The sequence below is a fragment of the Esox lucius genome, chromosome 5, assembly GCF_011004845.1.
Source record: "Esox lucius isolate fEsoLuc1 chromosome 5, fEsoLuc1.pri, whole genome shotgun sequence".
NCBI classification, from domain to species: domain Eukaryota; kingdom Metazoa; phylum Chordata; class Actinopteri; order Esociformes; family Esocidae; genus Esox; species Esox lucius.
Window position 1 is genome coordinate 33,034,281 of NC_047573.1, and position 23,870 is coordinate 33,058,150.

The 23,870-nt window shown below is 38.4% G+C and overlaps 2 protein-coding genes across 8 annotated transcripts in view; both read right to left on the bottom strand.

The window, feature by feature from the left end:
- LOC105024384 (sulfotransferase 1C2) overlaps window positions 1-13,775 on the bottom strand; it is a 67,568-nt gene extending 53,793 nt beyond the window's left edge. For 2 of the 6 annotated variants that reach the window (XM_010894310.4, XM_010894312.4), the window contains exons 1-3: window positions 13,593-13,775; window positions 10,701-10,913; window positions 10,105-10,329 (exon numbers count right to left, since the gene is read on the bottom strand). In XM_010894310.4, the coding sequence (XP_010892612.1) occupies window positions 10,105-10,288 (184 nt within the window). In that variant the 5' untranslated portion in view covers window positions 10,289-10,329; window positions 10,701-10,913; window positions 13,593-13,775. Of the gene's footprint in view, window positions 1-10,104; window positions 10,330-10,700; window positions 11,107-11,140; window positions 11,216-13,592 lie in introns of those variants that run through there. The other 4 variants (XM_010894311.4, XM_020046741.1, XM_020046742.2 and 1 more) reach the window with 4 other exon arrangements.
- Window positions 13,776-21,054: 7,279 nt separating this feature from the next.
- The window catches only part of LOC105024392 (transcription initiation factor TFIID subunit 5), a 37,712-nt gene continuing 34,896 nt past the window's right edge, over window positions 21,055-23,870 (bottom strand). The window contains exons 11-12 of one of the 2 annotated variants that reach the window (XM_029119823.2): window positions 21,770-21,953; window positions 21,055-21,261 (exon numbers count right to left, since the gene is read on the bottom strand). In XM_029119823.2, coding sequence (XP_028975656.2) covers window positions 21,777-21,953 — 177 coding nt within the window. In that variant the 3' untranslated portion in view covers window positions 21,055-21,261; window positions 21,770-21,776. Of the gene's footprint in view, window positions 21,954-23,870 lie in introns of both variants that reach the window. The other variant, XM_029119822.2, reaches the window with a different exon arrangement.

Consider the following 23,870-nt stretch of genomic DNA (forward strand, 5'->3'; position numbering starts at 1 on the left):
CTGTAATGTTTGCTCAGTTGGAACAAATAAACCAGACACAACACCGAATCCAGTCTGGAATACAGTCATTTTTTGCTTGCGTACATTACCTGCCCAGGGTGCTTGAAGTTGTCGTTTAAGATTTGATTTAAGTTACATTTTTTGTCCGTTTGTAACAAACGGCCACTACAGATGGTATATAGCATGTTTTGTTCTGTCATACTTGAACATGTTTTAATAGGTATTCAAGGAATAGCCTGCTTTGTTGTGCTTTGTGATGTTCACTATGTAAATTTAAATCAAACTTATTTATTGCATTGATGATAATGTTTAAAACCGTGAAGCCTCAAGGAGGATCTCACTACAGGCTTTTACACGTGGGTACATCTAACTCTAGTGATAAATTAGAAATTGGTACAATGATGATTTGTAATCTGGTAAAATAGTCTAATGGTTTCCTTACAAAAGGTTAAAAAAAAAAATCTCTCTTCTTCTTAGAATGAAAAATCCACATGGTGATAATCTTTAACGTTAAGAAGACACGCTGTGTCCCATGAGGACTGAATATGAACAAAGGGTTTCCCCCAAGTTAGAATGTGTGTGTGTTCTCTCTCTCTCTCTGCCTGGTCACAGGACAACTGGTGAGAGGGAAACAATACACAAGGTAATGATGTTTTGAAGTAGTTACATGGCTTTCCATGTGCACTGAATTTGATTCTAATGTATGTTATACATTGGTTTTAGACAAAAGATTGAGATTAAAGTCTCAAATTATGACAAGAAAGGGTGAAAACTGCCAAAAGCGAGTTTATCCCCTACAATAAAATTTTATATTTTATTTTGAATGTTGAATTGGCTTTGGTTAATTAGGAACATTTTCATATGTTTGTTTTTTGTGTTTCTCTTACAACTAAGATGACATTTGTGTTTTATAGAACAAGTTAGATACTAAAAAGTTGACTGTCTAAAATGGTCTCAGCCTTGCAAGGTTCAGAGAGTACCACAGGGGGAGGAGTGCTTGAGCCAATCCCCCCACACACCCCCACACACCCTGGGATAGCGAGAGTAACATAGGCTTACTTGGGTGGTCATGTCTGTTTTTGGTTTAGTCATAATTTTCACCAATGTTTTGGAATGTCCATCAGAATGTTAAGTTATTGTATAGATATGACAAGCATATTTTTACTAACTGCAAGCCATGAGTGGGTGAAGCCAAGGTTTCCAGGAAGGGGGGCAGACCCCTAGGATGACTCCAAACAACCTCTCCCATTAAATCAGGGTAGCCTATTTCTAAGGGTTAAAGTTGAGTGTTCAGACTGGTCTCAACTGTGGTAATTTCCTCAACATAAGCAAATTCAGTTTTGGGATGATCAAACATTGAGTAGAGTTTAGAGACATTTTCTACTCAATAGCTTTAACATTGAAATATATGACTTTTGACCATTGTTGATAGAGTAATTTTGATGTCAATAGAACCACAGACGTGGTAAAAATATAAGTTGTGATTTAGTCTTAAATGCAGAAGGTTAATCAAGACATTGTTTGTCACAAGGTAGTTTGGTCTTTGCCTTTGAAAATGCAAAATTTGGGTGCTGTAGATACGCTAATACAATCACCCTGGTGGTTCCAGTAGGTATTCCACTGGAACTTGGGCTGGAGTTTTTCTCTCCTGCATTTTAGTTGGGCAGCTTATCCCCTAGTGGGCAAACGAATTTAGTTAGGCATGTGCCAAGAAACTTCAGGATATTATAAATGCATGATAGCCAATTAAATAATTTTAGAGCTGTTTAGCTCTGTAAGACAAAGGTGTCACTGGGTTACATGGTTTATAATTGCTTCGCACAAGACTGTTGCACATTGATGTCTTTGTATTAGTTAATGTTTGTGTTTTTAACATTTTCACTTTGTTGTTTTTGATGAATATACAGGAATGCAACTCCATATCGAATGGATTCTAGATCCATCCCTATTACCAATTCTCTATTTTTACATGTCTGTCCCAAAATGATGGCCAGTGTGGGTTCGGGATGACGCCTCCTGTGGCCGTATTCGCCGTGATTCTGCTTTCACTCATGGTGTCGCTTTCCGTTGACTTAATGAAGTGAAAGGAGGGGGGATGTATGATATGATAACTGATTATGATTGGAAAGAGTTGAGCTTAGGGCTCAAAGCAAATCAAATAGGTACTTAAAAGGAGTTACATTAACATTTCTTTTTTTTTTCTGTTTGCATAGTTATAATGGTGCATTGGAATCTGCTATGTTTAACATATTCTATTCTTAGGATTTGTTTTAATTGTTTATTTGGAAACTGTTTGTTTGACGTAAGGTCTAACATTTTAATGGTGGAATGGCATAGATGTAACCATTTTTGATTTGGCTAAGCAAAGTCAAGTCTGATCAGACATCGGAATCTCATTCCACTGCCAGGTGCTATTCGAGCATAAATATAGCACATTGAATGAAACATCAACCAAGCCAGTTCTGGATGGAAAAGGAAATTTGACATAGACTTTTATGGAAACTTGTCTGAATAGGGTGTATGTTTCACTCTGAAGATGGAACTTCTGAGATCCACAAGTTTTCAGGACTGATCTATTGTCTTCATTGTTGGGAGTTGACGGAACCATACACAGTGGATGAAAGTCTGATGGACTGTTGAACCACACTAAACGTTGTTTTGCAGTTATACTTTCAACAGATAAGGACATCACAACACTGTTTCTGATGATACATCATGTCACTGACTGGACACAGATAGCTGAGTGTGTGAGTACCAGCAACATGTTCAAGAAGGATTTCTACAACCACATGAGTCGCATCTGCTCCAAATCCTCCTGACCACTCACATGGCAGAACGATGCCAGGGTCAGATCACTTGGCTTCACATTCCATTTCCAGATGAATCTTCGACAGCAAGATGAGAGGAGAGTCCTGAGGGACTCCACATACTACAGGTCAGAGTACCATGGGCCAGTTGACGGGAAAGGTCACATGGTCCCATCACAGTGGAAGACACTGTTGTGGTGTTAATCTTGAATTAGTGAAGTATTGGAAACTCACTGTTCCATTATACACCTACACTAACTTGTTAGGACAACCAGGCAATATGCTGGGTCCATATCACACTGACTGCAATAACTGATATTGGAACTTAATATCACTGATGCAAGACAGAGAAGACTGAATACTAGAACTACAGGACATTTGATGAGAATCTAGGGTCATTCCTAACAATCAATAGTTTTCCTAAAGTGACCGGTATTTTGATCTCGTATGTATGTTCATTCCTCACAAGGTGGGTAAAGGCCTACATATGATCACTACCCAAATATCGGTCATTGATACTTGTCTTTTTTTGTGAAGTTGCTTTATAGTCATGATTACAACAACTATCCTGATATGTTTAATAGTGCCATATTCCGTTTCAAAGGTAGAAACTGTCACTAGTACATTCATTGGAGTTGAGTGTTGTGTTATGTTCAGGATATGTTGGGTTGTTGGTATGATATTGATGCATGACTCATGATATGGACAAGGGGGGACTTTGATTGTTTAAAGGGCTTATAGGGAATTAACTATGAATTTCATTAATGTGTCATGTTAGTTTCTGTTGGACATGGGTTGGACTGATAGTAGCCCGGGACCTGATGTGTTTGGTAAAGATCGATCACGTTGGTCACTACGACTGCAGTGCCATACAGTGCTATGTGTCAGGGCAAGCTGTGTCCACTGCATCTTATTTTCTTTTCATTTAAGGAATAATAAAGCCTCATAGGCCAGATAATCCTTTTTATTATTTTTCTTTATTGTTTTAACAGAAGTGTTTGGACCTTTTCAGTTCATTATGAATTGGATTGTACTTTTATTTTGCTAGTTTAATCAACATGTAATGATTAGTTATCAAATCTTTGAAGGGAGGACTGATAGGAAATGGGCATGAGAAACTTAACACAACACAGATGTGCTGACTAACTCTGAAAGAAGGACCATCGATAGGACGTGTTGCCTGTTATTGATGGGCCCCACACATCCTGTCCATACATTCTGTCCATATCTCCTGCTAGGAGTTGCCCATGTGACTGTCATAGATTCTATCGATAGATAGATGGACCATTGGGCAGGTTGCAACATACCATGATAATAGACTGTGTAATGGTTGGCTACAATCATTGTCCACCTCCTATGTATCCTTGCATAAAAGACTGTGTTGCCTCTGTAATTATGAAAGAGATAGAAATGAGAAATGGAAGGACAACATCATAGACTCATGCTGAATAAAGATGGCTCTCCCCTGACTTCTGGTTGCATTTATTTTGTTCATGGATCAAACTTGGACAGAATCTAACAAAAGTTAAACTCTGTATTGATGAACATCCATTTGGTAGCATTGTTGAACTCAGAAGATGTGAAAAAATATGGCTTTGATCCTATTTTACAGCTTCTAATTGATGACATCAAAATATTGGAGAGTCATGGCATTGATTTGCCTTTCTCATCTGAAAAGGTCTATGGTACTATATGTCAGATAACTGGGGACAACTTGGGGATGCATGGAATAATGGGTTTGCAGAGTCTTTCAGTGGACGTCACTTCTGTCGTTGGTGTTTGATTGAAAAAGATGATGCCAAGAATGTTTACAAAGAGGATGACCCAAAGATAATCTTGTGTGGAAAAGAGCTTTTTGAAATGCACTGCAGTGAGTTGCAATCAGATCCACAAAATGTGTGTGTGATGGGTCTAAAGAAGAATTCAACTCTTAACAGCCTACAGAACTTTCATGTTTGCTACAACTTTTCTTTGGACATAATGCATGACATACTTGAAGGGGTGGCTCAGTATGAGATAGTTACTGTTTGAATATCTTTCGGATTTGTCAAAACCTGATCTTTTTTCACGAATCTATGCTTTTGACTATGGCTACTTGGAGTGCAAAAATCGTCCGACAAGGGTCAACTTGGACAGTATAGGCAATAATATAGGATTCAACTCTATTCAGACTCCTTGTCTGGTAACAAACATTCCTTAGATTTTTGGTGACATTGAATTGGACTTTGTTACTTTTACTGCAGATAATTAACATCATATACTTTCCATCTGATACACTAGGCATGACTGTGCATTTAAAACATTTGATAATGGAACATCATGACTTGTTCAAACACTTGTATCCAGGTAGAAACCTGATTCCTAAACATAATTTTATGTTACATTACCCGTTTTGTATTCGAAAAATTGGACCGTTAATACATATGTGGAGTATGAGATTTGAGGCAAAACACAGGGTTTTCAAAAGCACACTTAAAAAACTTAAAAAACATCACTGTATCACTTGCCAAAAAACATCAAATGTCCATAGCATCCAATTGGGAAACATCTCCATTGAATCATGTTGAATACGGACCTTTGAAAACATTTAATGTGGACAATGAGGAAAATGGTGAAATGATCTCCCAAGCTGTAGCAAAAGACATCTTCTCTACTAACTGGGTAAAGATCAGCGGTCTAGAGTACAGAGCCGGGTTAGTCATTTGCAGTGGCACAGAACAAGAAATGCCTGTGTTTTGCAGAATAAAAAACATACTTTTAGTCAACAGTGTAATCTACTTCATAGTGAACAAGCTTATGGTTGACCATTTCAGTGAGCACTTTCATTACCTACAATGTGTTTGAAAGTGATGAAAGAAATGTGATGAAAGCAGACGGTCTTCAAATGTATAAGCCTTTTGACTTACGAAGTGCTTATGGTAGAGATGATAGCCTTTATATTGTACCATTATGTTCTCTGTAAATGTGCATAAAGTTCAGGGCAACTAAGGAGTGGCTCCGTAAGAAGCATCTCAAGGTCCTGGAGTGGCCTAGCCAGTCTCCAGACCTGAACCCAATAGAAAATCTGTGCTTGGATATTTTTGTCATTAAAAAAGATGAATTCATCGTTATGTTTATTATGATTTTTTTTTCCTGTAGTGAAAAAGCATGTTCAGAACATTGAATGTAACACAACTGTCATAAAATAACACTGAATGATTTAAATTAACACTTTAGAGTAAGGGAGTAACACGATTTAGTTAAAAATACTATTTAAAGTGTCATGAATTAACACTGTGAATGTTAGAAATTAACACCCTCAGTGAAAAGGAATAACACCAGTTTAGTGTAAAAAGTACTCTTAAATGTGTTAAGAAACAACACTGAGTGTTAAATTATTACACTATTATGGAGTTACAATATTAACACTGTCCAAAGTGTTAATTTAACTCTGAACTGGTGAGGATTATATAAACTCAGGGATAGTGTTACATTTGACACTATAGGTGTTGAAATAACACTGACGTCTTTGCTGTGGCGTATGAAAAAGTTTGGGCACCCCTCTGAGGCTGCATAATAATTTACTCTGTCGTCACAGAAAATAATCAGAGTGGCATGCCATTCATTTTCTAATAAAAGCTGAGTACTGGGGTATTTTCCAGACAAAGAGAGTTTTAGTGTAGCAATATTAAGTTGTATGAAATTAAATCAGATGTGAAAAATAGGCTATGCAAAAATTTGGGCACCCTAAAGAGAGCTGGGACCACAGTCTCAAAGAAAACGTGTTTGGAGTAAGAAGAAGGATGAGTACAACCCCAAGGACACCATCCCAACCGTGAAGCTTGGAGGTGGAAACATCATTCTTTGGGGATGCTTTTCTGCAAAGGGGACAGGATGACTGCAACGTATTGAGGGGAGGATGGATGGGGCCATGTATCGCGAGATCTTGGTCAGCAAACTCCTTCCCTCAGTAAGAGCATTGAAGATGGGTCGTGGCTGGGTCTTCCAGCATGACAACAACCCGAAACACACAGCCAGGGCAACTAAGGAGTGGCTCCGTAAGAAGCATCTCAAGGTCCTGGAGTGGCCTAGCCAGTCTCCAGACCTGAACCCAATTGAAAATCTTTGGAGGGTGCTGAAAGTCCATATTGCCCTGCGACAGCCCCGAAACCTGAAGGATCTGGAGAAGGTCTGTATGGAGGAGTGGGCCAAAATCCCTGCTGCAGTCTGTGCAAACCTGGTCAAGAACTACAGGAAACATATGATCTCTGTAATTGCAAACAAAGGTTTCTGTACCAAATATTAAGTTCTGCTTTTCTGATTTATCAAATACTTATGTCATGCAATAAAATGCAAATTAATTACTTAAAAACTATACAATGTGATTTACTGGATTTTTGTTTTAGATTCCGTCACTCACAGTTGAAGTGTACTTATGATAAAAATTCTAGACGTCTACATACTTTGTAAGTGGGAAAACCTGCAAAATCGGCAGTGTATCAAATACTTGTTCTCCCCACTGTAAATATATATAAAGTTTATATTAACTTTCCCTTTCCTTCCACCCTAAACCGATAACGCCCCCATTTAAGGTTGGACATCAGTTAAGCTGTTTTCAGACATAGGGGAACATTAACCTAGAAAAAGACATTCTATTACAAAATATTACAAAACAGGAGTCTGCAACATTTTCCATTATTTTTCTGAACTTTTTGAGAGGGACATTTTCTCTTGTCAGCAAGCTAATGGTTTTGATGTTATTTTCTCCACTAATGAACACAGAGAAATAGCCTAAATCAACACAAAAATAATAATGTTAACTTCATAGGTTCTTTGCTGGACCACTTAAGCAGAGCCGGCTAAGAAGAGCGAATGTCTCTTACTGAGTGCCTGACTGACTGACAACCCCTTGTTAAATAGCGGTTAGAGAAGTGGACTTGTGAACTATAGGTCTTGAGTTCGTATCTCTTCATTAAACTTTATTGGAGTCAAATTTAGAGCTTTTATCGGTTTATGAGCTGTTTATGGCAAAGACTGGGTACACAAAGTACTAAACGCATGGGTGTCAATAATGGTGGAATGCATGTTTTTGGAAGAAATTATTTCTTGATGATGTTGTTTATTTTCTTTGAGGAATTTTCAATCAATTAAAGGTTATATTCGTATAATGTTTTGCGTATAGGAGCAAGCTTACTATCAGAGATTGTTGGAAGTGCAGGCAAGTTGGTAGGTTCACATGCCAGAACCTGTAGAAAATGTATTTATTGGCATTCTTATTTATTCATTATCTTATTAGAAGCGTCTTGTACTGTGTATGTTTGATTAATTACACATATGCTGACAAGCTAGTCTCTCTCTCTGTCTCAAACTTATAAGGCCAGTATATTGTGTTCAGGGGCAGTGATGAATGGAATGTCGGCTGAGCAGGACCATGGCTCCTTTTAGCAATAAGAGAAACAGGCCTCTGCCTGTGCCATAAAACCGCCATAAGAAACTTTTCTCTAGGAGGAAGCTCTTGAACAGCAGGGGGTTATTATTACTTACATCATACAGGAGAACAGAGCTCTATTCTTTATTGAGAAGAGCATAGTTTTCTATGATTTTCTGTCTGTTTCTGGCTATTTGTGCAATCTTGCATTTTTAGACACCGTAGTGGCTACTATACTTGTATGTACATTCTGCAAATGCTAATTCCGTCATCTGTACTGTTGGAGGAGGATATAAGCTTGAAACTTGAAATGCATAATCAGACCAATCTGTCATGATGCTACTTTGCTAGACTCTACTGTTTCTCTGTCAGTATTGTGACGGTTGTTCCCATGGTGCCACGTAATTAAACTTGAAATAATCAACTGTTATACCAGACACTTACAAACAACAATATTTTCATAGCCTTTTTTGTGAATATTTTCTTAGGGTGCAAATTATTATGGAAAGCACTGTAGTTTCCAACCATGAGATGCAGCTTCGGAATAATGCTTTGTTGTGTCGTGTTTCTTAAAGGCATTGTATGCCATTTTTAATATGCTACAAACCCCACTGAAGGCATTTGCCAAATTGGAGAAGAAAATCAAAGCTATAAGCTGTTATTAGAAACAATTTGGCCCAAGCAAGTTCCCTGAGATATGGTATACATGTTATTTTAAAACATTCACAAAAAGTAATACACTACTGGTCAAAAGACACATCAATTATTTTTTTATTCACACAGTTTAATTATCTAAATGTACTCTGAAATGAAAGCATAGAACAAATAAAACAAAATTAGACAGCAAAGAAATCATGGAATGTTTTTGTTTAACAAAATGCAATTACATGTTTGATTAATCAAAGTAGCCTACCTTCTACCGTCTAGCATTCTAAAGTAGTTCTGACATAGGCTGGAGTTATGTTTTGCGTCACTATCTTGTGTGCGGGTGCAACAGTGTTTTAATAAAGCTAATATAAAGTCTGAATACCAGTGGACATCTGAGCTCTTTATCGCATCTGTCATTTTCAAGCACCTTTTTGTAACTATAATTGTATTTGTATAGCACTTTTCTAGTACAATTACACAGTGCTTTCCACACAATAAAAATCGAAATATATAAAAATAATAACATCTCTCACAGACATGTTAGTTTTTCTTTAAGAAGCCCTCCTGTTCTCCACTCATCACCTGTAGTAACTGCACCTTTTTGAAGTCATTACCTGTATAAAAGACACCTGCCCACACACTCAAACAGACTCCAACCTCTCCACAATGGCCAAGACCAGAGAGCTGTGTAAGGACATCAGGGATAAAATTGTAGACCTGCACAAGGCTGGGATGGGCTACAGGAAATCTCATGTCTGCTGTTTAACAATGGACGTGTCCCTGTGCCATAGCAAGGACCCAGAACGCTGGGAGGGGGTTGCATAGGTTCATCCACCTTCCAGAAAGGGGAGAGAAGTGGGATAGAGTGTAACGGGTAAATCTAATTAGAAGGTTGGAGAACGCAAACCCCCTAAAGTTTAAGGATTGCAACCAAAATGACCTGCTTGAGTGGTCGCATCATAACAATCAGAGCGGCATCAGATGTGGTTTGGAGGACTTTCTCATCAATGGATGCTCCTAGCCCACTGCACTTGCTGCAAATAGGCAGGGCTTTAATTATGAATGGTTTTGAATTGTTTGAACTTTTTTGAAACATTTCTTTTGTATGCTCAGGTTTACTTTGCCCTGTTTTTACCCACTATCCATTTACTCCACCTGGATCATACCAAATGTTCATCATTCTGTGAACAGAATACTCATTCTGGTTTAACAAGACTACCTGTAAACATGCTTCCCACATACCTGCTTTGGGGTAGGTGGCAATGAGGAGGTCCAAAGGATCAGGGCGGAAGGCCCAGACAGAGTTCCAGTTGTCTGCAATATGGCACATAAGAGGGATCCCTTTTATCTTGATCAGGGGGAAGCGGTAGAGGGAGTCAGTCGCTGCCATGATGGCCTCACTGTAAGATATTTCTTCTCCTGCCATGACTTAAAGTTCCACAGGAAAGCAGGACACCAAACAGACTACTAGGAGAACAAAGGGAGCCCAAGAATTAAGGGTGTTAAGGTGTGTTTTTCTGTCAGACTTTTTGGAATAACTGGTCCTTGAATTAGTGTGAAAAACAAATATGTTGGCTTGCTATTCCTTTTCTCTGTATGACTAGCTTTTGTAAATGCTTTCTTTCTCTCTGCAGGATTTTGCTGTTTCCCGGTTAATCCTGAATAAGTATCTCTGTACTTTTGGTTGTCTGATGAGAGAGCACAGAGCAATTGTTATGACTCTTCACATAAGCTGCAGTTGGTAAATAAATGTCTAATTTAGACTTTTTAATTCATCCCTATCTTGTCTTATACTCTCTCCAACTCTTTCAGCAAGATTTCCCAATCAGATCACTCACTTTTTGCTGTTATATCCCTTCAATCCTCAAGTGTTTCGGTAGGTCCAAAATGTTTTATCAGCTCCGGCTACTTTCTGCAATGCTGTGAGCACACTCTCCTTATGTCAGCAAAACTGACTTCCTCTACTGAAGTCCCTTTTATGGAACGCCCCAGGCCCCCCTGAATTCCAGTCTTTTTTTTCTTTAAAGCAACAATATTATCTTCCACTGGATCTGGATGGGGAAGGAACAGTGAAATGTAAATGTTCCAAATCCGTTTGCGAGATATCTATTTGGAAATTTACTAACAAATGTGTAAGGATTGAAACGTTACAATAAAAAAAAAAGACAGCAACCCGTTTCACCTATGATTAGTTTAATTTCACTAGTATTTATCTTTCAAATTATGGCTGCTTTGTAATGCCACTGTTCTTTTTCTTATCGACTAATAATGCACCCACGTGTTTCAAAAAACTTGGATTCTTGCCAACACAGTTGGTGTGGAAAAGAGCTGTACACAACACTGCTTATCCTCTTATGAAACACTGAAGGACAGCCAGTTTGTTAACTTTACCCAATGTCCGTTAGCTTGACCTTAAGTCCTAAAGTTCTATATTTACCTTTTATTCATGAGCCAATGGCTGGAGCAACAGATCTCAGGCAAAGATATGGCAAAGAGCCAAACATAGGCACATGACACAGACCAATGATTTAGGCAACCGGTCTGTATCTTAACATAACTTAATAAAAGGAGCGTTCACAACTAGTTTAGAGGATGACTTAGAGCAGACCTGGGCAAGATAAGGCCCCCGGGCCGGATTCGGCCCGTTGAGTAATTCTCAGAAATGGGGACAAGTCACACATGGTCAAGTCCAAGCAAGTCTCAAGTCTTAACCATCAAGTCTCGAGTCAAGTCTCAAGTCACAGTTCAGATAAATCAAGCAAGTCAAGTCAAGTCAAGGGTTCACCCTAAGCAAGTCAAGTCGAGTCCTTATGAGTTTCAAGTCAAGTCACAATACTAAAGACATGAACACACACACACACACACACACACACACTGTCCTCGGTTTCTGACGTGCGCTCGGTGAGAAGCTCGATTTCACGTCTCTGGTTAGAATCCTGCTGCGTCCATAGCAACGCGCTGTTTTTCATGGCAACGGTCTGTTATCAAGAAATAACACGCATTCTGCACTGGAATTCAGCCAATCCATGTAATAAGGGCTAATAATAACAACCTTATAAACTAATTATTGTGACTGAAAAACTGCCTAATATGTAATTACGCTGTAATTATTCTTGTCTGTATGAGTAAAAAAATTAAACTATTCGAAATGTTTAGGTGCTAGTAATCACATCGGCGCCTCCATGTTAGCCTTTCATGCAGTAAAGTTAACTGTTATGGTGTAAGCACAATGCTTTTTAGTTTCCAAGCGCAGTCCACAAACACTTGAAAATGCGCACATTTAATACAGACATTATTACCTACGTGTAATAATATACATGCCCGCTCATTTTAAGATGCCCATCAACATTAAAATTCAGGCTATGCCACTGTTATAGTCAAATTCCCTTACATCTATTTACCAGACGTATTCAGTAATGATAATGGTCACATTTCTAACAAGAAAAAAACAAACATAATATGCAACCAAGGCCAAATTATGACAAAGAAAAGATTAATTAATTACATTAGTAACTTAATCGTTATAGATCGTATGTGAAACTGAATATAAAGAGATTACTTTCTTACCTTTCCTTGTGGTTCTTAAAATGACGAATGAAATTTGACGTTGTTGCATATTTAGCATCTGGCAAATCTTTTTTTTATTCACACGGTCCAGTTCAAAGTCCTTGTATCCAAACGATACTATTTGTGGAGCTCGACTAACCTTACTGTCTGCCATGTTTGGCGCGGTTTGAATTGTGCAGCGTTAAAGGCACATACGCTGATTAGTGGTGCTGATGTCACAACATATAAAATAATTTTATTGCTGTTTGTTTATTATAATTCAAGTCATTGTCGAGTCTTCCACTTCAAGTCAAGTCAAGTCTCAAGTAACTTGTTCTCAAGTCAAAGTCAAGTCAAGTCATTTTAATACTTTAATCAAGCAAGTCACAAGTCCTGAAAATTGTGACTCGAGTCAGACTCGAGTCAAGTCATGTGACTCGAGTCCCCCACCTCTGGTAATTCTATCCGGCCCGTGATACATCCAAAAAATACCTGACGAGGTCCGCATATTACGTTACTTTATTTACCGTTGCATAATTATTTATTTTCAAATTAAAAGTCCAGCAATAAGTACAGCAGTATCATACGGTCTGTTTACGGCGTTGCTATGATACTAGGGACCAGCCCCACAATCCACGCGCGGAAGTTATCATTTGTACGTACTAGCTATTGATGGCTAACGATCTATTTAATGAGCCTAAGAAAAGTTTATAACGAAAGCAGGGTATTTAAAAAAAAACTATAAAAATATTTATTTGCAGATGTCGCAGGTAAAGCAACTTGCTTAATATGTTAACGTCACAGTTTTTAAAGAGTACAATTTGTAGAGGCACTTCAAGACCAAGCATGCAGCGAAATACAAAAACTGTCACTGATGAACATCTTGCAGCAGTACGGCACACTGCTTCAACAGAACCGCAGACTACTTAAACAGAAATGACTCCTGACTTCACCTCACTTGTCCAACGCCCATAGGAGGCTCTCCTGTTCATATTGAGTGATCGAATAGCCCTAAAAGTAGATTTATTGGGTCTGGGCTGCTGGAATTGCTGTCGTTAGAAGTACGTATTAAAAAAAATATACTGTATGAAGTTTGATGACGGCAATTATACCAACATTTGATTTGAGTGAAAATCTTCAGAAATTATTTCATAGACTTATGTCTGCCCTAATAACTATATTACCTGTAGCGGCCCGTTGGAGTTTCAAACGGGTGTCGATTTATTTCTTCCTCTCAACGAACACCGTGAAAACTCATTCCGCTCTCCAGGGGAGCTAATCAAAGAGTTTCCGCCATCAGCTAGCATGCTCTCTAGCTCGACACACCCTCACAGTTCGGAGCTCGTTCCTCCGACGATGCGTGAGCACCATAGACATTTTATTTAAAGGCTAGACGTCTCAAGGCGCAGTCACTTCCGGCATCACCGGTGGCCATCTTGTCACAGGCAGGCTTCCTGTCGAGCTCTGTGGTACCTAATATAAGGTGAGTGATCAGCACTAACACAAATACTCTTATCTCGCTGAAACCTTGACGGATTTACAAACAGTTTGGTTTCTTACAAACGTTATTAACGTGGCTATAATTCTGAATGCTTGAAAATGTTGAAATTGCAGCTTTTCTTTTCTAAAAACGTCTAAATCGTGCAGCATAGTTGTATCACGGCAACTTGCGCAAGTTATCAAGGCAGATATCACAAACGAGCTGTTCGATTATAGAGGTTTTACTCACACCAATAACGATTTTATGACAACTAATCTTTTGTCTAAATTACAATCTTTGTGGATGTGGTTGTAGTTATTTGCTGGCTAATAACAATAACCTTTGAGTGAGACTTATGGCAGCTAACGTTACAGTTTAGCTGCTAACCAGCAAAGTTGCACATGCTTTTCAATCCGGTTGGTTCCTGTGTTGCTTGAAGGACAGCAATATGTCCTGACCTACAGGTTCAGCCAGGACCACTTGGAGCTTCTCTTCAACTCCATCAGAGTATCTGGTAGGGTTCATAATTTTATATTTACCAGCCGCAACACTAAGTGACTTGTATTGTTTTCAGTTTGTCGGTCCATATGTTTTTTTTACTTTTGGTAACATGTGTTTTCTGCTGACATACACCCTAACCCTAAGACATAGACAATACCTGGAAGTGTCACAAACCATTTTGAGTATTTAGAAAAATGCCTGTGTTTGACTATTTGTTTGCAGAACTTATCATCACTGATACAGTCTGAATTGTATGATAATGTCATTCAACCTATTTTATGTGGAAAGATCATTCAGGGGTGGCTAGTTCTAATTAGTCTTTTTTTGTAAAAATGTTTTAAGCATAAAACATTTTAAAGCATGTATTGAATATCTGTGTACTATTCTTGTATATCTTTTTTTTTCCTTAAATGAATAACAACCCTAATGCCAGCCAGTTCAAGTACATCTTTAGGATCTCATGTACATTTCAGGTGAAGGCTAACTGAAAGTCGATTTTCCCTATAACCAAAAGTGCCAATAGTCACAATCTGGGGAAAAACAATCTCACGATTGTCCAAAAAGGGAAGTGTTCCCTTAATTTCCCCATGCTTATTAATGATTATTATTAGTTATGATATTACTGACTAAAATTTCAGGATTTGTTGTGCGACAGGCTCTGAAGAAGCTGTCGTGTGATGTCTGCCGTGCCAGCCTGGTGACATGCTGCATCTGCCATCAAGGACCAGAGCTACCACCTGCTGAATTTAAAAAACAATGGAGGTCTGGTGATTCCATCAGAGGGAACCGTGAGTGTCGTCAGGGCAGCAGAGTGGGTCATTCGGCAGTCATCAGGCAGTACCAGACGATCACAGCCCATCAAACTGCTTGAGGTTGTTTACATTGTCTGAAAAAGGATCGGTTCAGAGGATGTTTGTGTTGGGATAGACAGTATGGGATAGACATCCATGACCATAGGCTGTTAAAAATAATTCTGTCCCTGTTTTTTAAGTTAAGGCTGCACCACATCGCCAGAATTACAATCCTCAGCTTACAGAGCAACAACATGCAACAGAAACTTAAAACTGTCCTTTTCAAAGAGCATTAGCCCAAGGTATGTGTTTTCAAGGTACTGTCCTCTTTTACTTCAACAGTAGTGTAGTTCTCTCTACAGCATTTATTTATTTGTATATATAAATGATTTATTTATATTTGTAAAGGGGAATCATGTACCTATTTTTTGTGTGCAAATAAATGTCACTCTTATAATAGTTTAAAAATAGAGACTTGTGTAATTATATCATATTTTTTGTAGTCATTCTATATCAGAACCCCTGACATACAATCCAAATAGTCTACAAGTAACATCAGTGTTACCTTTCATTTGATTTGATTTCATTATGCTTCTACACGAAGAGGTTGCCCCACAGTAAGCATTTTATTGTCCGCATTTTGTCTGACAAAGTCCTATGGGGAGTTTCCATAGGGCATTTTACAATACGCATGACCATACCTTGGCAAATAATGGTCTAAAGTACTCAATTTCATTCTATATTGATCTGCTTTTGCACACAGCTTCACAAGACCTGGTGCTAGGGCTCAGTTGTTTCTAAAGTCATATCAAGTGACCTAGAGGGCTGAAATGTGGTCAGTTCAGAGATGCTTGTTATCCGGCATAAAGAAAAAACATGTAGTAATTAAAATTATTTTATAATAGTAATTTTATTATAATAGTACAAAAGTGTATATGTCTTGTTGCCATTCTGTAGCCTATTTATTGATTTAACATACATACCTTGTTTGTATATTCATTACACCTATCTGGTTGTGTTCAAGGATATTTTCATATGGAAGTCCATGGTTTTAATGGTTCATATGTATGCAGTGTCATAACTTTATCTCTGACGTTTATAACAAACCAAACCGTTTGAAAATCGGTAGACAAATGTGCAAGTTATGGTTATTTAAAAGTACATGCACCATAAAACACAATGTTACGAGTGAGCGAGCGGCCTGTGGCAAGATGGCCGCCATGTGCGGACGTCGACCTCCATTAGCCTTTAGCGCGGACAAGGTATCTAGCCTTTATATATGATGTCTATGGTGAGCACCACATTGCGAAGAGAGAGTAGCAGGAAGTTTAACATCACAAAAAACATCAGAAGAAGAAAAACGGCGCCTTTCAAAATAAAAGCAGAACAGTCCACAAGGTGGCACTGTAGAACTACAATGTCTTGTTAACACAAATATAATACTGTGTAGGAGAATATTATTGCAATTTATCAGACATTTACATTACCTATATAACTGTTATACACTATGCCTTTGCCTGCCATAACAGTTGTTAACAGAAAATAATTTTATTAAACTTTTTTTAAGTTCAATTATGAAAACGGTGTTGCATGGAAAATAAATATGCATAAATATAATATGCAAGTTAAGAGTTAGCTATATTATATGTTTTTTAGGCATGTTGGTTAAAAAAGTAATCTGGCCCACGAAGCTTTCTGGCATTTTCAGTGTGGCCCCCCAGTGAAAAATATTGCCCACCCCTGACTTAGAGAATATTTTTGCTTACACGCAGGAGATAGTGTGAAAAAGCTGTAGCAAATATGAATTTAACATTTAACCTCTTACCATTTAACATTTGGTTCCTCTTACATTACATTTGATGCTCTGTTTTATTTGAGGATTCATAGTGCACAAAACAAACGTCTACTATTAGGATATGTTGCATTTGTGCATGCTTTTTGGGTCAGGATAGACAAAAATTTAGCTGGCTACATACAACATTCAGTAGCTACGTTATAGTAAGCCTAAACTAAAACTGTTTACGGTTATATATTGACTGTTTCTGGTGGATTTTCAAAGGTACACGTCTGTTCATCCTTTTGGGGGTAATAATATAGGCTTTATCAAAACCCCTTGGGCAGTAAAAGAGTTTGGGTTTCCACGATTCTATCGTCTTTTCACTTGAAGAGAAAGTCAGTTATCGTCACCTATAGTTATTGTATCAATGTCATTCACGAATGAACGAAAAACTAATGTTTTTGTGCCATGAAATTAAATAGCTTCGGCGGGGAAAAGTTCATCTTCAGTCTGGCTAGCAACTACTAAATTCTTATGACTTATGAGTCAGTTATCGTCACCTAGTGATGGCCATTCAAAGCTTCATTTACATTATTTTAGCAGCAGGATATTATGCTGGCAGCACTTAGATTTTCTTTATCACAGTAAAAGCCATCATTGAAATGTATAAGGCAATATAGTCAGTAAAAAAGAACAGACAACAATAACATTGGAATGGACATTAAACATAAAATGTACAGACTAGATTAACTACATTACCTTATATATTTTAATGTTGGCTTTTATTTTGAAAAAGAAAATCTGAGTAAGCACTGCTAACATAATATCCTGTTGCTAGAAGAATGGTAATGAAGCCTCAAATGGCCATCACTATCCTCACCTATATTGATAGATACTGTATCAATGTCATTCACGAATGGCTAATTAACTGTTAAAACGGCCAGTGGCAGAAGACGATTTGTTCAGGACAGACCAAAACGCTAATTAAAACCTTCAGTAGCTACGTTATAAGCCTAAAATGAAACTGTTTACTGTTATATTGCGACTATTTCTAGTGGATTTTTTCGAATTATGGCTAAGGATTTGTTCAGGATAAACAAACCCTTTGCTGATTACACGATTCACTTGTCTATTCACTTGACGAAAATGTCTTATCGTGACCTATATTGATACAGGATTGTATCAATGTCATTCACGAATGGCTAATAAGCTGTTAAAACGGCCAGTGGCAAAAGCCATACAGTTCATAGATGCAACTTGTAGTGGGGGAAAACTTAATAAAATGTTTTACTCAGTTTAACACAATGGTTAATGGTGTCTAAAGAAATATTCAAACTTGACGTGATGTTAATGTGTGACAGAAGTATATGATGTCAAGAGGCTATACCAACACTCAGCACATGTATAGCTTGGTGACGTAGTAGTTAAAGACACAGCCTTTCATGTGGGCCATCCGGGTTCAAATCTCAGGAGGGCAAAAATGATCAACGCTTTTTTTGTGGGCCAGCTGAACTAGGCTTGCCTGGTTTCTTGTTTAGTCACACTCCTCGAAAAACAAACAGCAGCAAAAACTTAAAGATGCCATTCATTGTTACATGGTTTCTTCCCAGGCTGCCTTTGTGGCACGCTGGAGAAGACACAATGTAGTCCCAGATGTTGCTGCGATCCCTCCACTTTTTTTTCAGAATTATTACTCTAACGTTACTTCACCCAATGTAATATATCTTACGAATTTGTTTGTCAAAGATTTACATAAAATAGTCTACGTAGTCCCCTGAGACCAGGTTGATTTCCCTGCTGGAGACTGCGGTGAGATGAACATGGCTGAGTAAAATCCCAGCAACCTGGATTCAGTCTGAGAAAGAAGAGAGGATTAAGGGAAAAGGAAATGGGTAAAGGGCCGGGTGGATGAGATGGGGAGAGAAGGAAACAAAGTATTTAAAGGGATAGTTCGACCTAGATTCATATCTGGGTGAAATTCTGCTTACACTGAGTTGGTCTTGAAGGCCCATAGAGTCATTTTTCACAACAAGCCATTATTCACCTCTGTCCCAGCCTGTAATTAGCATTATTAGCGTCATCCAAATTCATGACTTGAAACCAGTTAGCGAATGCTAATTCATTGTTCAGATGTTAGGTGTAAAGTTCCTCTTCCTGAAAATAACATTGTGCTGGAGATACAAATGAATATCGGAACTATTTCTGTTTCTCACATTTTTACGAAAAGTGCCATGTCCAAGATTATTCATACCCCTTTGAAATTGTTGCACATTTTTGAGAAAATGCAAGTTTCTATAATATTTAAAATGGTCTTGCAATTTCCACCATGAGAGAGCATTCTAATCACCTATACATTGAGAACAACTGAACAGCAGTAGTTCTCTAGTCAGTTACTAGTCAACTGCAAGTCATGGCTAAAAACAGAAATTGTTACCCCAGCACAATGTCTTACCATGTTTTGTCACTTGTTTATGTCATTTCCAGCCAGAAGAAACCTATTGGTCAAAAATTCACTATGGCAGAAAATTTGGCATGGGTATGAATACTTTTGGACTTAATTGTACATATAATTAATACTTGTGTTCTGCCCTCCCCTATTTGCCTTCATTGCTAATTTAGAATAGCCATTTGCCCTGTATTTGCCTTCATTGCACATCTACACATTCCAATTCTACTTCTAAATTTACTGCCCTCTTCTATTTGCACTTCTGGTTAGATGCTAACTGCATTTTGTTGTACTGTACTCGTACGGTTCAATGACAATAAAGTTTAATTTAATCTAATTTATGACCTGAGCCATAATCCCAGATCTGAAGGAGAGAGAAATAAACACAAAAGTTTTTATCCCTGAAAACAGGCCCGGAATGTCCCTAATTGTGCCCGGAATGTCTTACCATGTACTGTATCAAATAACGTGAGCTTTTGGCAGGATATTGTCTGTCAATATGCTGTTGTTTTGTTGTATGTGTATAGGGTTGCAAAGGTCTACATGGAAAAGATGCACATTTAGGAAGGCACTCAGCCACAGGTGTGTGTTTGTGTTCCTACATAACAAGGTACTTCGTTCTTGTTGTCTTTTGCACAAGAATGGTTTCTTAGCTACAACAGAACACACAATTTATTCTAACATACCTTTTTTACTGAACTCTTCAGGCTCTTTAGGTACTATATAATCTAGGCTCTTATTTTTTTTTAGACAAATTAGAAAGTTGTCTTTTTGTTGATAAGGATGTGTACAAACCTGTTTCCAAAACGTTGGGAAACAGCATAACATCTCCCCAAAAAACAGAATGAAATAATGTGCAAATCATTTATCCCTACATTTAAATAAAAAAATATCAAATGTTGAAACTGAGAAATGTTATTGCTTCTGGAAAAATAAGTGCCCGTTTTGAGTTGATGCCAGCAACACGTCTCAAAAAAGTTGGGACAGGGGCATGTTTACCACTGTGTTGCAACACAACTTTTAACAATACTCTGTAAGTATTTGGGAACTGAGGAGACCAATTGCTGTAGTTCTGAAAATGAAATATATTCCCATTCTTGCTTGATATGTGATTGCACCTGCAGCTGAGTTCCAGTTGTTGGCAATATGGCACATTAGAGGGATCAGGGGGAAGCGGTAGAGGGAGTCTGTCACTGTTGTGATGGACTCACTGTATGATATTTCTTCTCCTGCCATGACTTAAAGTTCCACAGGAAGGCAAGACGGCAACCAGACTATAAGAACATAGGAAGCCCAAGGACTTAGGGGTGTTAGTGTGTTCTTTTGTCAGTCTTCTCGGTGCAACTGGTCCTTAAATTAGTGTGAAAAACAAGTATGTTGGCTTGCTCTTCCTTTTCTCTGTATAACTAGGTTTTGTAAATGCTTTCTCTCTGCAGGATTTTTCCTTGTTAATTCAGAATCAGTATCTCTGAACTTCTGGTTGTCTGATGACGAGAAAGCACAGAGCAATTGGCATGACTCTACATACAAGCTGCACTGGATAACTAAGTGTATACCTTCAGACTTATTTAAGTCAACCCTATCAATACTCTAACTCTTTCAGCAAGATTTCCCAATCAGATCACTCACTTTTTGCCATTCTTATATGACTCTGTTATATCCCTTCAATCCTCAAGTGTTTCGGTAGGTCCAAAATGTTTTATCAGCTCCGGCTACTTTCTGCAATGCTGTGAGCACACTCTCCTTATGTCAGCAAAACTGACTTCCTCTACTGAAGTCCCTTTTATGGAACGCCCCAGGCCCCCCTGAATTCCAGTCTTTTTTTTCTTTAAAGCAACAATATTATCTTCCACTGGATCTGGATGGGGAAGGAACAGTGAAATGTAAATGTTCCAAATCCGTTTGCGAGATATCTATTTGGAAATTTACTAACAAATGTGTAAGGATTGAAACGTTACAATAAAAAAAAAAGACAGCAACCCGTTTCACCTATGATTAGTTTAATTTCACTAGTATTTATCTTTCAAATTATGGCTGCTTTGTAATGCCACTGTTCTTTTTCTTATCGACTAATAATGCACCCACGTGTTTCAAAAAACTTGGATTCTTGCCAACACAGTTGGTGTGGAAAAGAGCTGTACACAACACTGCTTATCCTCTTATGAAACACTAACGGACGTTTCTGTATCTTAACATAACTTAATGAACGGAGCATTCACAGCAAGTTTAGTGGACAACTGAGAGAATGCTGTTGCTAATAATTATGCTCATTATTAGGACGTTATGCTTATTATTATTTACCCACAAATGTTACATGCTCTTTTAGTCACACTCCTCGAAAAAACCAACAGTGAAAAAAAACTAACAATGCCATTAATTGTTACATGGTTTCTTCTCAGGCTCCCTTCTTTTTGGAATGTTGCAAGTGCCACGCTGGAGAAGATACACTGTAGTCCCAGAAGTGGCTGCAATCAGGCCCCTCCACTTCCCAGCTGGAGACGGCGATGAGCTGAACACGGCAGAGGAAAGACCCAGTAACCTGGATTCAGTCTGAGAAAGAAGAGAGGATTAGGGGAGAAAGGAACTGGGTGAAGGCCGGTGTGTATGAGATGGAGAAGGGAAAAAAAGTATTTAAAGGGTTAGTTCGACTTAGATTCATATTTGGGTGAAATTCTGCTTACCCTGAGTTGGTCTTGAAAGCCCATGGAGTCATTTTTTACAACATGTCAATGATACACTGCCGATTTTGCAGGTTTTCCCACTTACAAAGCCTGTAGAAGTCTGCAATTTTTATCATAGGTACACTTCAACTGTGAGTGACGGTATCTAAAACAAAAATCCATAAAATCACATTGTGTGATTTTTAAGTAATTAATTTGCATTTTATTGCATGACATAAGTATTTGATACATCAGAAAAGCAGGACTTAATATTTGGTACAGAAACCTTTGTTTGCAATTACAGAGAACATACGTTTCCTGTAGTTCTTGACCAGGGTTGCATACACTGCAGCAGGGATTTTGGCCCACTCCTCCATACAGACCTTCTCCAGATCCTTCAGGTTTCGGGGCTGTCGCAGGGCAATACAGACTTTCAGCTCCCTCCAAAGATTTTCTATTGGGTTCAGGTCTGGAGAATGGCTAGGCCACTCCAGGACCTTGAGATGCTTCTTACGGAGCCACTCCTTAGTTGCCCTGGCTGTGTGTTTCGGGTCGTTGTCATGCTAGAAGACCCAGCCACGACCCATCTTCAACGCTCTTACTGAGGGAAGGAGGTTGTTGGCCAAGATCTCGTGATACATGGCCCCATCCATCCTCCCCTCAGGTGCTGTCGTCCTGTCCCCTTTGCAGAAAAGCATCCCCAAAGAATGATATTTCCACCTCCATGCTTCATGGTTGGGATGGTGTTCTTGGGGTTGTACACATCCTTCTTCTTCCTCCAAACACGGTGAGTGTCCAAAGTTTAGTCCAAAAAGCTCTATTTTTGTCTCATCAGACCACATGACCTTCTCCCATTCCTCCTCTGCATCATCCAGATGGTCATTGGCAAACTTCAGATGGGCCTGGACATGTGCTGGCTTGAACAGGGGCACCTTGCGTGCGCCGCAGGATTTTTATCCATGACGGCGTACTGTGTTACTAATGGTTACCTATTGTCCTGTAGCCCATCCCAGCCTTGTGCAGGTCTACAATTTTATCCCTGATGTCCTTACACAGCTCTCTGGTCTTGGCCATTGTGGAGAGGTTGGAGTCTGTTTGAGTGTGTGGACAGGTGTCTTTTATACAGGTAACAAGTTCAAACAGGTACAGTTAATACAGGTAATGAGTTGAGAACAGGAGGGCTTCTTGAAGAAAAACTAACAGGTCTGTGAGAGCCGGAATTCTTACTGGTTGGTAGGTGATCAAATACTTTATTGCATGTCATGCAATAAAATGCAAATTAAAAACATCATACAATGTGATTTTCTGGATTTTTGTTTTAGATTCTGTCTCTCACAGTTGAAGTGTACCTATGATAAACTTTAGTCCTCTACATGCTTTGTAAGTAATAAAACCTGCAAAATCGGCAGTGTATCAAATACTTGTTCTCCCCATTGTATCAGGCAAAACGTAATTTCCCAACAACAAAATTGCGGCTAGTAAAAATGTTTTAATTTATGAATTTAGATTAGCCTAATAATGCTTATTCCAGACTGGGATAGAAGTGAATAATGGCTTGTTGTGAAAAATGACTACCTAAATATGAATCTAGGTCAAACTGTCGTATTAACCCTGAAAAGGGTCACAGAGATAGGTGAGAGAGATTGTTAGGGAGAAGGGGAACTTGCATTATAAAACAGTAAGAGAAAACCAACAGATTTGGCTGAAGAATATTGGATTTTTTATCATTCATATTATTCATTTTATCATTCATTAATTTATTCAGTGCTGATTTGAACAACGTACTTCCACAAGAAAGGATAACACT